This window comes from Girardinichthys multiradiatus, chromosome 1, assembly GCF_021462225.1.
Source record: "Girardinichthys multiradiatus isolate DD_20200921_A chromosome 1, DD_fGirMul_XY1, whole genome shotgun sequence".
NCBI classification, from domain to species: Eukaryota; Metazoa; Chordata; class Actinopteri; order Cyprinodontiformes; family Goodeidae; genus Girardinichthys; species Girardinichthys multiradiatus.
Window position 1 is genome coordinate 43,634,980 of NC_061794.1, and position 15,837 is coordinate 43,650,816.

General features: G+C 40.3%; 1 protein-coding gene across 1 annotated transcript in view; it reads left to right on the forward strand.

Annotated features, from left to right (window-relative positions):
* The window catches only part of cables2b (Cdk5 and Abl enzyme substrate 2b), a 42,754-nt gene extending 27,342 nt beyond the window's left edge, over positions 1–15,412 (forward strand). Inside the window, exons 6-10 of the mRNA XM_047371746.1 lie at positions 2,439–2,536; positions 9,074–9,180; positions 9,271–9,390; positions 9,881–9,965; positions 11,459–15,412. Of these exons, the coding sequence (XP_047227702.1) occupies positions 2,439–2,536; positions 9,074–9,180; positions 9,271–9,390; positions 9,881–9,965; positions 11,459–11,605 (557 nt within the window). The 3' untranslated portion in view covers positions 11,606–15,412. The remainder of the gene's footprint in view (positions 1–2,438; positions 2,537–9,073; positions 9,181–9,270; positions 9,391–9,880; positions 9,966–11,458) is intronic.
* Positions 15,413–15,837: the final 425 nt, after the last annotated feature.

The following is a 15,837-nucleotide window of genomic DNA, read 5'->3' on the forward strand; positions in this document are numbered from 1 at the left end:
TGGGAGGTCGGCATCTCCTGGGAAGGATCCCCACTGTTCCATGTTTTCTCCATTTGACGACTCTCATTATGGTTCGCTGCAGTCCCAAAGCCTTAGAAATGGCTTTTTAACCTTTTCAAAACTGATACAAGTCGATGAGTTTATTTCTCCTCTGCTCTTGAATTCCTTTAGATTGGGACATGATGTATTAGTTTTTTAGATCTTTCTCCCTACATCGTGATGTCAGATCAGTTCTGTCTTCAGTCCTTGGTGTAGCTAGTGAAACCAAACAAGAGAAATGTGGGTAATCACAGTTAGGTCTTTATTTAACACATGGGCCCTTTCACCTTTCACTTAATGCCAGGTTGGTTAAGCATTTTCGTCATGATGGATGAATCAGTTGAAAACCGCCATCTTTGTTAACTCAGATAGATCTTAAGATTTCATTGATCTGTGACATTAAAGACCCTGTGGTTGACTGGCGACCGGGTGTACCCCGCCTCTCGCCCAATGACCTCTGGCACCGCATCCCTACAAGGATAAGTGCGGATGGATGGATGGATGGAACAATTAAGTGTGATTTAAAAAGAAAAGAAGCAAAAACAGAAGAAAGACTTTCAGATTTTCAGTGCTGTGAAATACTTTTTAATGTTTTTCATGGCAAATGTTATAATTTAGAGATTTTAAAGACTTATCTTTTTTTTTTGTGTATTTAGGATGATTGTCCAACTTTGTGCAGGTTGCCAGTATTACTGGCAGGAAACAGGCCCTCAGCATGATGCCACCGCCACCATGCTTGGCAGTTTTTACAGAATTCTTAGTTTTGAAACAACCCTTGCAAACATACTCCTTGTCACTGTGGTCATATAAATCAATATTTGTCCCATCAGACAATAATACCTTTCTCCAGAAAACATTTGTCTTGTTCTGTGGGTTACTGAACATTTTACTCATGCTTGAAGGTTTCAGTTTTGTAGTTTTAATTGTAAAGTCTGAAAACCTCTATGTTAAACTGCATTAGTAAACTTGGGTATAAATCTGGTGGTTCCTTGAAATGAGATACAAAAAAAGTGAATCCAGAAAGCAACGCCAGAGGGAGAGGAAGGTAAAAATACAGAAACAGATGAAGGATGCAACTGGAGGAAGTGAAAACAAATACAGGATGGAGGGAGGGACACCAAACGGCTGTGCTGAAGTGTGGGTCAGAGTGTATTTGAAACACGTGTGCACATGTTTGTTGACCCTATATGTCACGTCCTTCATCTGTAAACACTAACACACCCACAGAGATGGAGGATTGTGTTTTAGTATAACACAGCTGTGTGTGTGTCTATGGGGTGGGGCTGGTTTGAGGCAGTTCATGTGTGTTATAAAGTACACACTGATGCTAGGCTGATATTTTTACTCTTCTTGTCAAAATTCTGCATTGTGTGATTTCTTTACAGGTTGAACAGCACACATTTATTAATTATTTATTTATTTCCAAGATGGCCATTTATTAATCGTATTAATCTTCATGGTGTTGCAACAGTTTGTTTGTACAGTGCCCTCCATTATTAAGGCACCCTCTGTAAAAATCCCTTAAAATAATTTCGTCTGTTGTTACACGAGCATAATCTTACGCTAAAAAAATAACAAAAAAAGTCTTTAGTGTTAGTACATTTATTATGTGGGGAAAAATTTTAAGAAATAGTTTTTTACAAATTATTGTAAGTATTGTCAAATTTGCTTTAAAGGTGCTGATCAATCATACAAAGAGAGCCTTTTGTCTTCTTCACTCCTCTCCAGCTCACTCCACAGGTTTTCTGTAGGATGTGGGTCTGAGGACTGAGAGGCCATGGAGGAAGAGCGAATTTGACTCATATGAACCATTTCTGTGCTTCATACGTTTTGGATCTTTATCTCCTTATATGTGGAGACAGTGGTAGGGGATCGTCCCTTAAGTGGCGGGTTGCCGATTTAAACAATCTGTCTCCGTTTCCTGGGGCAAGACACTTCACCCTGCTTGCCTGCTGATGGTGGTCAGAGGTCGCCCGGTGGCACGATTAAAGGGCCGCCTCACTTCCGTCAGTCTGTCACAGGGCAGCTGTGGCTACAATGTAGGTGAACTTTGGAGAGACCCCACCCTCCCCACCTTTCTACACAGATAAACCACCAGATAAATCCGGGTTCTGTACAGCCTTGTTTGGCACAGTTCCAGTTGTTTTAAACTTTTAATTGTTTTGGACCATAAGTATTTCCTTATAACCATTTTCTGGCTTATGCGGTTCAACACACATCAGGCTTACTTAAAGGGCAGGTTCTCCAGTCTTTCCTATTTTGAAGAGTGGCTAAGAGAAATGGGCCTCTGTGTCACTTTCTAAACCTGTGGAAACAAATATATTATTGTTGTCAGTAATAAATGAGTTTCTGTTTTAGAACATGTCTGATTCTGCTGCTGTTTGTGGTCTTTGGTTCAGGTGTGGATGATGTGACAGAATACGACCCCAACCTCCTCAGTGACCCCCAGTGGCCTTGTGGAAAGCATAAACGGGTGCTGATCTTCGCCTCCTACATGGTAGGAATTCATACGGGTGCTGCATTCAAATGCTGTCCGTGTTTTTTAAAAGGCAGCTTCATATTTTTAGATTTTGGCTTTAGGAGCAGCTGTGGGTCTCATCACACCACATCCACAGCACTTCAGGACACCTATACTAAACTCTGGGTCTGATGATTGATGCTTGTGGTGCACTGATTGATTGAAAAAGATGGTGTACAGCTGTGACTTTGACTTTCTCTTTGCATATTATTTTACTCAGTCTAAAGGTGGACGTATCAGAGAATAACAGTGATGTGAACGCTGAGGTGTATGGCGGGCCAAAAGGAACACAAATATATCATGAAATAAATTAATGTTATATTTCTTGTCTTATTAAATAATATATGATGAAATTAAATAATTAAATGTCATTTTTTTTAAATGAAGTCATTTAAAATACATATAATTATTCACTCTACATTTAATCAATACAGTGAAAATATTCTATGTATTTTTAAAGGGTCGTCAGTCTCTGGCATCGATATTTTGGGGGTCACAGGTTTGGGATCCCCTGGTCTTGGTAATTCAAGCTTTGATAGTAGGCAGCTGTAGTCTGGGTGAATGAGCTCCGGTTTCTGAGCCGTCCCCAGACTAACATGCTGGGTGCTCTGTGTGACGCCACCAGCTGTGATCTGCCTGACTGCTCCAAGACATCAGCAGCAGATCCTTTAAGCCCTTTAAGTTAAGATTTGTAGGCGCTGCATATCAGATTTGTTCCAGGTCACCCTGTATCCTCTCCACCATCGCCGTCAGGAGGCATTTACCACTGGAGACCAGGAGCAGCCCACCAACAGCCAGTTATCCTATTATTTTCTTAATCCAAGTTGAAATAGCTAGATTATGTTTTATTTCGGACTACTCATAATATACCTGTTACATAAATTCAGTGCAGTCCAGTTTATATGTATAGCACAATTCCCAAGAACTATTGTGGCAAGGCACTTTACTGGAGCAAAAGTTCCACTTCATACCCAGTAAGTCTACCAGTAAGTCTAAAATCAGTCCAGTTCATTTGAACAAAGTCCAGTCAGATGTTCAGAAATAGATTTGATGAATACTGTCCAATAAGATCCTGATTATAGTACGATACAGTCAACATCAGTTTATTGTATAATGCCAATAAGCACAGGGTTTTCTATCAAAGGAAGCCCAGCCGACTGCTTCAAGCTGACTTTGTAGCAGTTTCTCAACCTGAGCAAGCGTGTGGTGACAGTGGAGAGGAACTGGGGTCTTTCTCATGATGTACGACTAGCGTTGTTGCAGGTCATCCACATCAAGAACTGGTTCTTAAGTCTGGTTAAAACGAATTAATTCATGTTCAGAGTAGGGTGTAAACAATCAGTTTAATAAAGTATTAAATAATCGTCAACTAATTAAGGAATCAAAAAATGGTTAACTGGAGTATTCAGACTCTAAAACATGCCGTTTGCTGAAAGAACAAGCCACTCAGAGCAGAAATTAGGCCAATATTGTACAAAAAAAATAAGATGATGTTATTTTTGCCATCTCCTATCACTTGAACTGGGTCAGGAGGCATCCTAGGACAGAGCTGGCCTTCCTGATGAGCTTATCTAACCCTCAGGATGGTCGTAGAGGGGCTAAATCACCAATATGGGTCCTCACAGGACACACACACAACACTGCACATGCCTTTAGAGAAAATGTTGCGTCTTTTTCTCCTTGAAATATCCTAAGTTTACCCCTAAAAAAAGACGTTATTATTTCATGTAAATAACGTCATGATGAGCTTTGTTACTACGATGTTCTTCTCTTCACATGAAAAGCCTTCAAACTGGTGCTCCAAAATAAAGCCACTCCATCTCCAAAAATATTACAAAAACAGAACAAAATATTGTGTTTGTTTGCTTCAGTCTACACTGACTACATTCACTGCTGCGTTTCTGTTCTTCTTTCAGCTCTGCACCGGCTTAATGTTAATTAGCAACATCAAACAGCTCCTTATAACAGTGCTGTGTCATAAATTGATCTCTTAAACTTACAACATTGACTTTGGTGGAATGAATAGTGGCATTAATTAAGACAGAGCTGGATTCCTTGATTTCTAATTCAGAAAACAGGAATATATTAGAGACTGAGGTTAGAAAACTGAAGAAAAGATTAAAAATCATCATCAAACATCACCAAACACTCCTTTTACATCAGCGCTATTATCCTGGAGGCTGCGGCTTAGTTTGATCCCTCTCTTGAGAGGAATTCATTAAATGTATGAAAACACACACATACACGCACACACACTTGTCTTACTGTATGTTGTGAGGACCTTTCATTGACTCTCATTGACTTCCATTACTTTCCATTCATTTTCAACCCTTTCTATGGTCTGACCCTAACCCTAACAGTACAAGCCTAACCCTAAGCATAACTTTAACTCAATTCACACCTTAGTCCTCACTTTGATGGTGGAACATGAAAAATGGTCCTCACTCCGCTGCACAAACAGGAACATACACACACACACACACTCACACAGACAGACACAGAGTGTCATGCTACCTAAATCCTCTGAGAAGATTACCTTGAGGTGGATTGCTTTGTCACTGGTGTTAGTATGATGCCGTGAGGATGTGTGGGATTTCAACACCCGTAAGCTGTACCTGATCTGTGCATACACCATGGCATATGCATACACCTTATGAACATTCGATGACCTTTAAATATGCACAAACGCTAATCAAGGAAGCTCAGCTTCTCTATTAGTTCCTGCACTTTGCACTAGTAGGCTTATTTTGTTAAAATAGACTAAAGAGTTCATTTAAACTACAGGATGTAGAAATATCAATGCTATTTAGTCAGCCTAACATTTAAAGCCAAATGCCTCGATTTATTTCTTTTCACTGTAACCAGCTGCGTCATATTCAGCTGGTTTTGCATCTGATTCAAAGCTCAGAGAAAAACATTTTTTAATGCCTTTTCTGTTCCCACGTCAAGGAAATCTTTAGGGATGGACTCAAGGTTAATAACCTCTCATATGATTTTCTTTGTGTGACGTCTCACAGCGAGAAGAGGAAAACAAGCTGAGATCAAAAGCTCTGTGGACACATGCATATCAGTTTGAGTAGAAAAAGTAGAAAGTGAACCATGTCTGTAATGCCTGTAAGCATTACAAGGATTCGTATGAATATGAATCTTCAACATATTCAATAATAACAGCAGGTTTGTTTTGGGCCTTAAATAAACACCTGGTTGTAATAAAGCTTTGTTGTTTCCACAGTGGCTGCATGGGAGACATAAGATAAAACATCTTTTGCATTTTATCTGGAAATCATCCTATGATGAAATTAAAAACAGTGCAGCCAGGAGCCTGGTGAGCAGTAGCAGCAATGGTGAATATCTCTGCACCCACAATACAGGTCCTTCTCAAAATATTAGCATATTGTGATAAAGTTCATTATTTTCCATAATGTCATGATGAAAATTTAACATTCATATATTTCAGATTCATTGCACACTAACTGAAATATTTCAGGTCTTTTATTGTCTTAATACGGATGATTTTGGCATACAGCTCATGAAAACCCAAAATTCCTATCTCACAAAATTAGCATATCATTAAAAGGGTCTCTAAACGAGCTATGAACCTAATCATCTGAATCAACGAGTTAACTCTAAACACCTGCAAAAGATTCCTGAGGCCTTTAAAACTCCCAGCCTGGTTCATCACTCAAAACCCCAATCATGGGTAAGACTGCCGACCTGACTGCTGTCCAGAAGGCCACTATTGACACCCTCAAGCAAGAGGGTAAGACACAGAAAGACATTTCTGAACGAATAGGCTGTTCCCAGAGTGCTGTATCAAGGCACCTCAGTGGGAAGTCTGTGGGAAGGAAAAAGTGTGGCAGAAAACGCTGCACAACGAGAAGAGGTGACCGGACCCTGAGGAAGATTGTGGAGAAGGGCCGATTCCAGACCTTGGGGGACCTGCGGAAGCAGTGGACTGAGTCTGGAGTAGAAACATCCAGAGCCACCGTGCACAGGCGTGTGCAGGAAATGGGCTACAGGTGCCGCATTCCCCAGGTCAAGCCACTTTTGAACCAGAAACAGCGGCAGAAGCGCCTGACCTGGGCTACAGAGAAGCAGCACTGGACTGTTGCTCAGTGGTCCAAAGTACTTTTTTCGGATGAAAGCAAATTCTGCATGTCATTCAGAAATCAAGGTGCCAGAGTCTGGAGGAAGACTGGGGAGAAGGAAATGCCAAAATGCCAGAAGTCCAGTGTCAAGTACCCACAGTCAGTGATGGTCTGGGGTGCCGTGTCAGCTGCTGGTGTTGGTCCACTGTGTTTTATCAAGGGCAGGGTCAATGCAGCTAGCTATCAGGAGATTTTGGAGCACTTCATGCTTCCATCTGCTGAAAAGCTTTATGGAGATGAAGATTTCATTTTTCAGCACGACCTGGCACATGCTCACAGTGCCAAAACCACTGGTAAATGGTTTACTGACCATGGTATCACTGTGCTCAATTGGCCTGCCAACTCTCCTGACCTGAACCCCATAGAGAATCTGTGGGATATTGTGAAGAGAACATTGAGAGACTCAAGACCCAACACTCTGGATGAGCTAAAGGCCGCTATCGAAGCATCCTGGGCCTCCATAAGACCTCAGCAGTGCCACAGGCTGATTGCCTCCATGCCACGCCGCATTGAAGCAGTCATTTCTGCAAAAGGATTCCCGACCAAGTATTGAGTGCATAACTGTACATGATTATTTGAAGGTTGACGTTTTTTGTATTAAAAACACTTTTCTTTTATTGGTCGGATGAAATATGCTAATTTTGTGAGATAGGAATTTTGGGTTTTCATGAGCTGTATGCCAAAATCATCCGTATTAAGACAATAAAAGACCTGAAATATTTCAGTTAGTGTACAATGAATCTAAAATATATGAATGTTAAATTTTCATCATGACATTATGGAAAATAATTAACTTTATCACAATATGCTAATATTTTGAGAAGGACCTGTAGACATGTGGTATCTTCAGCATTACAGCTGCATCCTATGAAGCCTGTTTGATTATGAACCCCATTGATTTCTGCACTGCAAAAACATCATCAAGCCACTAAACCAATGGACACATTTTAAATTTGCATATCAGTTTGCTTGTCTATCTTTTTTCTTATAACACTCACAAAAAAGGGCCTTTAGGTTACTCTGCCAAGTGGGTAACATCTATCTGCATTTGCGCACTTTGTCCACATTTTAAATCAGGGAGTCCTCATATGCATTTAAAGGAAAAAAATATTTTAATATAAATGACCAAAAAGACCAAAAACGTCCATGTCTCAAAGAGTGGTGGCCGTTTTTGGATATGCAGTTAGCGGCAAACATTGTCCATCATTTTAATTGTGCAGACCTAGAGGAAGAAATGGGAAATAAAACATTCAGCTTCATTGCTGCCTTTTCGAAGGAAGACAAGAATGTCACAGAAGGTATTGGAAATGACCTCCTTGTCTAAAAATGCAATGTTTCTGGTCACACAGCTGCTTAATCTGCAGCTGATCTACGGACATTTTGTATTTCTGGTCATTGCTTGCTGGTCTTTTATGGAGACGATCAGGTCAGGGGGTCACGGGGAGGCCAGAGATGTACTGAGTAACCTAAGCTAGCTCCTACCTTTTGATTTTGGAAGCAGGAAATGGTGAATTAGGTCATCATGTGTTCTTTAAAAGCCTTGTATTAATTTTAGCAAAGCCTTGCTACGCAAGTGGAGCAGGTTTTAATACAAAACCAATACAAGACTATTTTATGATTGACAATCACAATTTAAAATAAAAAAAAGTAATAATTAACAAAATCAAACAGAGGTTGTTGTGAATTGTTCAAACTGACTTGTTTTGTCTCCTTTCTACTCCATACCACCTGACCATGGCACATTTGAGGTCATCTTAAAACATGTTCATGCAGAAAAATGGCTCCATGTTAAATATTAGTTTAAGTGCAGGAACTTGAGTTTACATGTTGCTTTGCATTATTTATGCCCGATGCTCCTGCAGTTCCTCGTGTCTCAAGCTACAAGCTTCTTAAAATACTAAATAAAGTGGGACTTTGTGAACTTCATTTGCCATGAAATGAACAAAAAAATGCAATTATACGATTCATATTTTACGTTACATGCAAAAGATGGACCACAATGTGAGCCACTGAAACAAAATAAAATACGAAACCAAGCAAAAATTGAAATAATAATGACTTCAACCTCTGAACAACCACCTTCATGGAGGTTTTAAAGATTTGGAGATTGCTGCATCTTCCTAAATGTTGAACAGTTGCTTGAATGCCTGATTAGACTGTAACCTGCTGTTTGCACGGGTTTTACTGCTGATCCTGGCATAATGAGAGAAATATTTACTATCTGATTGTTTACAGTCTCATACAGCCCACTGACCGTTGTGTGACTGTTCAATACCCCTGCTTACAACCCCAGCAAGACTCCACAAATCATCTTTCCTCTGTTTATTTGTCTTTCTCCAAATAATGTTCTTTTTCTTTTCTTCTGCAGACGACAGTTATTGAGTACGTCAAACCATCTGATCTAAAGAAAGACATGAACGAGACTTTCAAGGAGAAGTTTCCCCACATTAAGCTCACCCTCAGTAAAATCCGCAGGTAAACTGTGAGATTTCAGCATATAAACCTGCATCTTGTATCCAGTAAATGGTCTTTGACTTCCCTGGATGTTCTGTCTGTGTTTCCCAGCCTGAAGAGAGAAATGAGGATAGTTGGGGAGGATTGTGGCCTGCAGCCCGTCACTATTGCCATGGCATTTGTCTACTTTGAGAAGCTGGTGCTGCAGGGTCGACTCAACAAACAGATTAGGTAAAGGCCTTTGCATTCTTCCTTTCTTTACACATTTATTTGGGCTCCAGTCTATGTTGTAAAATGCTTGTTTTTATTTTCCTGCTGTTTCTTAAATGAAACCTATCTGTGCTGCGGGTGTCTTCTGCAGGCTTGACTGTATCTATAGATGTCTTTCTGCCTCTGCTGTGTCAACTCCACTCACTGTGCTGCAACAGTGGCTCCCTCTGGTGTTTAATTATAGTTATTCATTGTTAACTGGGATGAAAAAACACAAACTGCTACATTAATGAAATCTTTAAAGACCAGCTGTGTTTCATTGATCATCTCTGCATTGATATCCACAGAGCTGATTGTTGTCCTATCAAACACAGAGCAAAGCTGTAGCCCCTCTTTCTTTCTGACAAACCTCGAGGAATTATCAATATTCTGGGAATCATTGAGACTGACAGAAACTAAAATAGCTGCACCTCGAAGCTTCTGATCAACTATCTGACATGTTGTTTTACAGGAAGTTGGTGTCAGCTGCCTGCATCCTGTTAGCTGCTAAGATCAGCAGCGACCTGAAGAAGCAGGAGGTCAAACATCTCATAGATGTGAGTTTCCCCACTCACAGTAACACACACAGGTTGTCATGGCGGTGACTGCCACCTGCCAGTCAGATCAGGTTGCTCATGTGTTTATATGATTGTTCTACCTGAACGAGAGGAAAAAATCCACCTGAACTGCTGAGCTGCAGAATCTGAATACTGAGTCTGGTTACAAAGCTGGTGGTTTAGATTCTATTTTTATGAAAATAAAATAAAAAAAGCTTGTGCAGCTTCTTTTTCTCAGTAAGTAGTGGTGATACCCTAAAACGAATGACATATCAAAGATTTTCCAGAAATAAAAACATTTAGCGATATAATATTGAATATTCAGCTACTTCTGTCATCTACTGCTAGTTTCCACACTTTATCTAAAAACTGTATGACTTTTGGTCCTACAGCAAGCTGCTCTGAGAACCTCTGAACTCCGATGACTTGTATGATGCAAATTTAACCAGAACTTATCTTATCGTCTGTCTGCAACGAATGTGTTTCCTCTGCTCTACCCACCCAGCCTGAACACAAAATTCACAGAATGATGAAATGCAGCAGCCTGTCTGCCACAGGTTCGCTGGGTCATGGTAACGGCACAGAAATTTGATTGAACTACCTAAAACATGATGTGTTTTTTTTTTAATTTAAAACAAAAAAGCAGGAATCATTCTTACTGCTGCTCATAAAATGTAACATGCTCATTATTACTGTTATAATAATGCTATCTTTAACATACAGTCCCATAAAAACCAGTCTGGTTTATTTCCAGGCTTCCAAATTTGCATTTTGTTATAAGCTGCTGCAACAGGGGTGGGAGGGGCAGCATTGTGTAACTGCTACATATAGTCAGACTAAACTATCATGTCTTTATCATGTCTAGGACTTTAAACCGTACAAAGAGCATGAAGGAAAATGTTAGCAGCTTTATAACTGCTACACATGATGGTTTTAAAACCTCGGTGTGCCTTGACAACCTGGTGACCGGGCCATGCCTGATGCTGCCACCAGGGTATTCATGTTCTGTGGTTTATTAGGCTGATATCTTAGTTTAAATCATTTTTGTTATCGCTGCCTCATAAATAAATCCTCAGTTAGAAGCAGCAGATGGTGTTTACGTTCCTCCCCCTAAGGGGGAGCCAGAGACCAAAACAGATGAGATGAAGCAATTTCATTGAGCTCACAAGAGGAACTTCACATGTTACCACAGACAATAGAATAGTGTGTAGAAAGAGCAGTAACCAAGCCAGTGTGTCTAAAGTACAAATTAAAGAAGGTAAAGGCAGCATATCTGTACGCGAGCGAAGCAGCTTTAGCGTGAAGATAATAAAAACCAGCAACACCGCTTGCTGTCAGGAGCTGTTATTGTAATGTCTAATTACTGACTGGGTAGAGACTTATAAAAAAAAAACTCTCTAACCTTCAATTGATGCTTTCAAAATTTACTCAAGAGCTGAGAAACCAGAGGTCTTTAAAGGCAACCATTGAGTTGAGATTTGTTGTCTCTGCAGAAGCTGGAGGAGCGCTTCAGGATCAGCAGGAGAGAGCTGATATCGTTTGAGTTTATCATCCTGGTTGCCCTGGAGATGGCGCTCTACCTCCCTGAGAGTAAAGTGTTACCTCATTACAGACGGCTGGTACAGCAGCAGCAGGTATAGCAGTGCCTGGCTCAGTGGCACAGCGGCAGTCTGCTGCTGCTTCTTCCATCCAGACCCTCTCAGCACCTTCCACCACCTACACTGTGATCCTCATGATGCCTTGCTGAGAGGCTACTTAGAGACCAACCTCTGGGTGGTGCACAGCAAAGACCCGAGTTCAGCCTGGCTGTGAATGCAGAGCAGCGCTGCCTGGCTCAAAGGTAGGGCAGCACCGAGCGGGAACGAATAGAAAACTGTGGTCATCTTCGACCCAAGGTGGTCATCTGTAGAAACCCGCATTACCAATGGTGGCTTCCCAGCAGAGACTTTGCTGGACAGTTTAATTGTGGTGAAACACGCCGAGTCTCTTTCTGTCCCTTCTACAATCTTTGCTGTAAACGAAAACGTCAGCCTAATAAATAACCGATGATCCAGTTTTACTGCCCCGACTTTAGACCAGTCAGTTAACATCTAGTTCCTGTCAGTACAGAGTTTGATCCTTTTGTTAAGAACCCAGTTGTAAGAAATTAATTTTAATAACTTAAAACGAACTCACATACTTTCTATTTTTCAAATACCATTACCAAAGTTTAATGTTAAACTGCATTAACAAAAACATCTTAAGAATATTGAATAAAAGTGCTAAACTGTAGGAAAGTGAAGCAAGTACATCAAACCATTTTTCTTTCTAAAAACCTATGGAAGAAATAAGCATATATTAAAGTGTAATAAAACCTCAAAATATTAACTAACAGCAACTTTTTTCCAGTAGTGACAATGAATGCAACATCAGACCGTTGATTAATTCTGTTAATTTAGTGAAATCCTTTCAATATAATTATAGCTATCTGTCCGCATATTAGGGATGGACCAAATAGCCTTAAAATTTAATCAGGATATTTGTTGGTATTTATTGTGATAATGATGATGACAAAACAGTATTTATATCTTAACTGCAGTTCCCTGTAGGCAACTGTGCAGACGTGACTGCATGTCAATGTTTCTTATTGATTGTGAAGCCGACAGTGAAGAAAATACTCAAAGAAACAATCCCGACACTTCTGTCAATGTTTGGGTTTTTCAGATACGATTGATTGAAATCTATGGTTGTGATGATAAATCTAAATTCTTTTCACGATAAGAAATGGTTCACAATAACCCATCTGATAAACACCCATCCTTACAGTTTATTACCAGTAGCAAGATGAAAATGTAGCAGCTGTGGTTTAGCGCTAGCAACAGAAATGTGTTGTTAATGCTTTGTTAAAATATTTACCTAATGACCTGACATTAAACAGAGCTCTGTGCTGACATAACACATAAGATCAGCAGCTGAGGCGTACGCCTGAATCCGGGCTCCATGTTTATCGTAACGATGACCAGAGACTGGGACATCCCCAGAAAAGGACAATTCAGAGACTTTTGTTGGATTCAATTTGTATCAAACAGGAGGCCCAGCTGTGGAAACAGTTCTATAAATCCTTAACGGGAGAATTTAAAGGTGTCGCCATGATTACTGAGCATTTGACAATCATTTTATTGCACTCAAAATGATCTGAAAGGCAGTTTGTTTTTATCTAATGAAGAACAGCTGCTGCCAGCAGTGTCATATTCCTGTCATAAATGGAATAAAGTTCAAAGAAGGCTAATTATGTAGTCTTCTTGGAAGGTTTCAGGGTCGCCGTCTCCTCCTTCTCCATCTGCTGTGAGCATGATGGAAGGTGTTCTCGCTCCATGTAGCGTCTGAATCCATCATCCACCTTTCTACTCACACTGAGTTGCAGCCAGAAGCTCCAGCGGTGGAGTTTGGTTAGTGAAGTGCCTTTGGGTGGTGGTTGATGCATGACCCAGCTTCCTGTTCTGTTATCTGTCCACCTGCTGACCTGCTGTACCTACACCCTCTGTGATCAGAAAATAATTTGTCATGAATCTGTTGGGTAATGTTTCAGATGTAGCCATCTTTGGAAATCTTGCGAAGCTCTTCCTCCATCTGGTTTCCCTGCATGGATCAAACATTATGTTTCAGCCTGTTCAGAAGTGAAAGTCCAGCATGAGTAACGCTTGTGTCCGCAGAAGCAGAAGCATCTGCAGTGTTTGCAGAGTTGCCTGCGGTTACATCACTACAACATATGAACACAGATGGCTATTTCTAGATCCTACAACAGGAACTCACTGTGGTTGAGGACATCCTCATTCTGTCTGCGGTGTCAGGCAACATCACAGCATCCTGAAACCGTTGTGTTGCTGAGCTGCAGCAGAAAAGCAATAATGAACTCACTCCTTATTTATTTTTTTATTGAATCAAAACGGGATGAATCTGTAACCAAACCGAGGCTTCTGTCAGGATGTGTATGGCACTTTCTTTCATGCTACAACATTAAATCTGCTCTCTGAGCTCTTAAAGTGGCCATTCTGGTTGTACTGCATTGGCGGCCATGTTGGAGGAAATCCAGCAGCACAGCGCTTCCTGCTCAGCCTCGGTTGTTTTTGCACTTTGCCTTTTAGCCTCGCCTCAGTCTTTATTTTGTCACTAAGTAATCATATTTTTCTACATGTGAACAATCTTATCGTAACCTTGGATATAATAAATGACTTTGTCACAGAAATGTATTTATTGCTAATAATCCTTCAGATTAAGGAGAATCATGTGTGATTATCAGAGCTGATAAATACCTGAAGATGAAGCCTGATTCTTCATCATTAGAATGACATCTGTGTTCTTCCATTCATGTTTCTCTTTTGTGTTAAAGAAATGGTGTTTGGGTTCATCTGGAACCGATTGTTGGAGCAGGAGAGACCCTGCCTGCCTGCCTGTTTGTTTGGCCACCTTCCTGTGGTCTCCAGAACGTAACTGTTCAACTGGCGCATACGTTTTCCCTGCTGGTTTCACCCGCATACTATCACAGGGATACCACCGCAGGAATCGCATCTGCATGCATCCTCACAGTCTATGCCATTTCCATGCCAAACAGGAGGTTTCTACGCCTCCACCGTCAATCAGAACATGATAATAATAAAATACTCTGCTGCCATGCATGTTATTCAACTCTAACCCACACGTCTGGGGTCAGGTTTCCTCTCCTGCTCCAACTAAGGTGCTGAAGAAAAGAAATGAGCTTCTGACAGAAGAGCTGTAATAAAACACTTCCACAGGCATGTTAAAGGGGTATTTTGTTGAATCATTTTAGCCAACACTATATATTTTTAACCTGATATTTTATTGTTCTGTTATGCAGGTAAATGGGCCATTTGCTGTTATAAAGTTGCACTTGGAAAGCAAAATATTTCTTTAAACATCAGCGTAGAGATAGTAGTCGTTTTCTCTACATTAGAGAAACCTGATTTGATTTGGTGCAGCTTTTATTCTGACAGCTGACCTTCACCCCTTCTGTGTTTTCTGTGTTGTTTTTAGTTAATTGTTTTGTATCAAGAAATTATTTGATTTATTTTTAAGCACTGAAAGACTATAAAGGGAAATATTTATTCAATGCTCGTCTTCCTTTTTCTTTATTGTTTCACGTTTTAACTTATTTCTACTTAAGCTGACTTAAGCTACTTTTGTGTTTTTATGTAATAATGAGTTTATTTCGACAACATTACCGAGCCGTCCGGCTGTGGGCCAGGCCTGCAGTTGAAGCATCACATGAGCTGAAGTTGTTGCACTGTTTTATGTTCAGCTTCTAGTTTCAGTCCAACACATTTATTCGTCGTACAGTGCAAACAGCTGCTGGTTTTTTAATATGTCTTTAAAAACATGGAGACCATATACTGTCAAAAATGCAAATATTTAATGTTCAATTTATTTTCATTAAAATATTTCAAACACTGCTTCTGATTGTGTCACTTTTTGTTTGACTCATTGACTCAGACCTGTACTCTGAAAGCATGATGATTAGGGCTCTGCATTTCATCGAACCTGTATTTCAGTTTTGGTTTTTGCTCCAAACAATCATAAAACAGTGTCATCGACAACAACTGTGTTCATGTGGATGTACCCATGTTTTTAACCACGTGCATTCACAATGAAAGAGCTCCGACGGTGTTGGTTGATGAAGCTCCCCTGGTATGTGAGGAGGCTCTTGTCTCTTGGATGCAAGTTTACTACGAACACTGTATATTCTCCACTGGAAACACTTTAGCTTTTATTTCCAGAGGAGATGAAGGTACCTGTACTGCAGAAAATGACATTTTTTGAAACATGTAACCCAGAGCAGACTGACCTGCAGAAACTGCTGTGAAAACGGTTCCTGGTC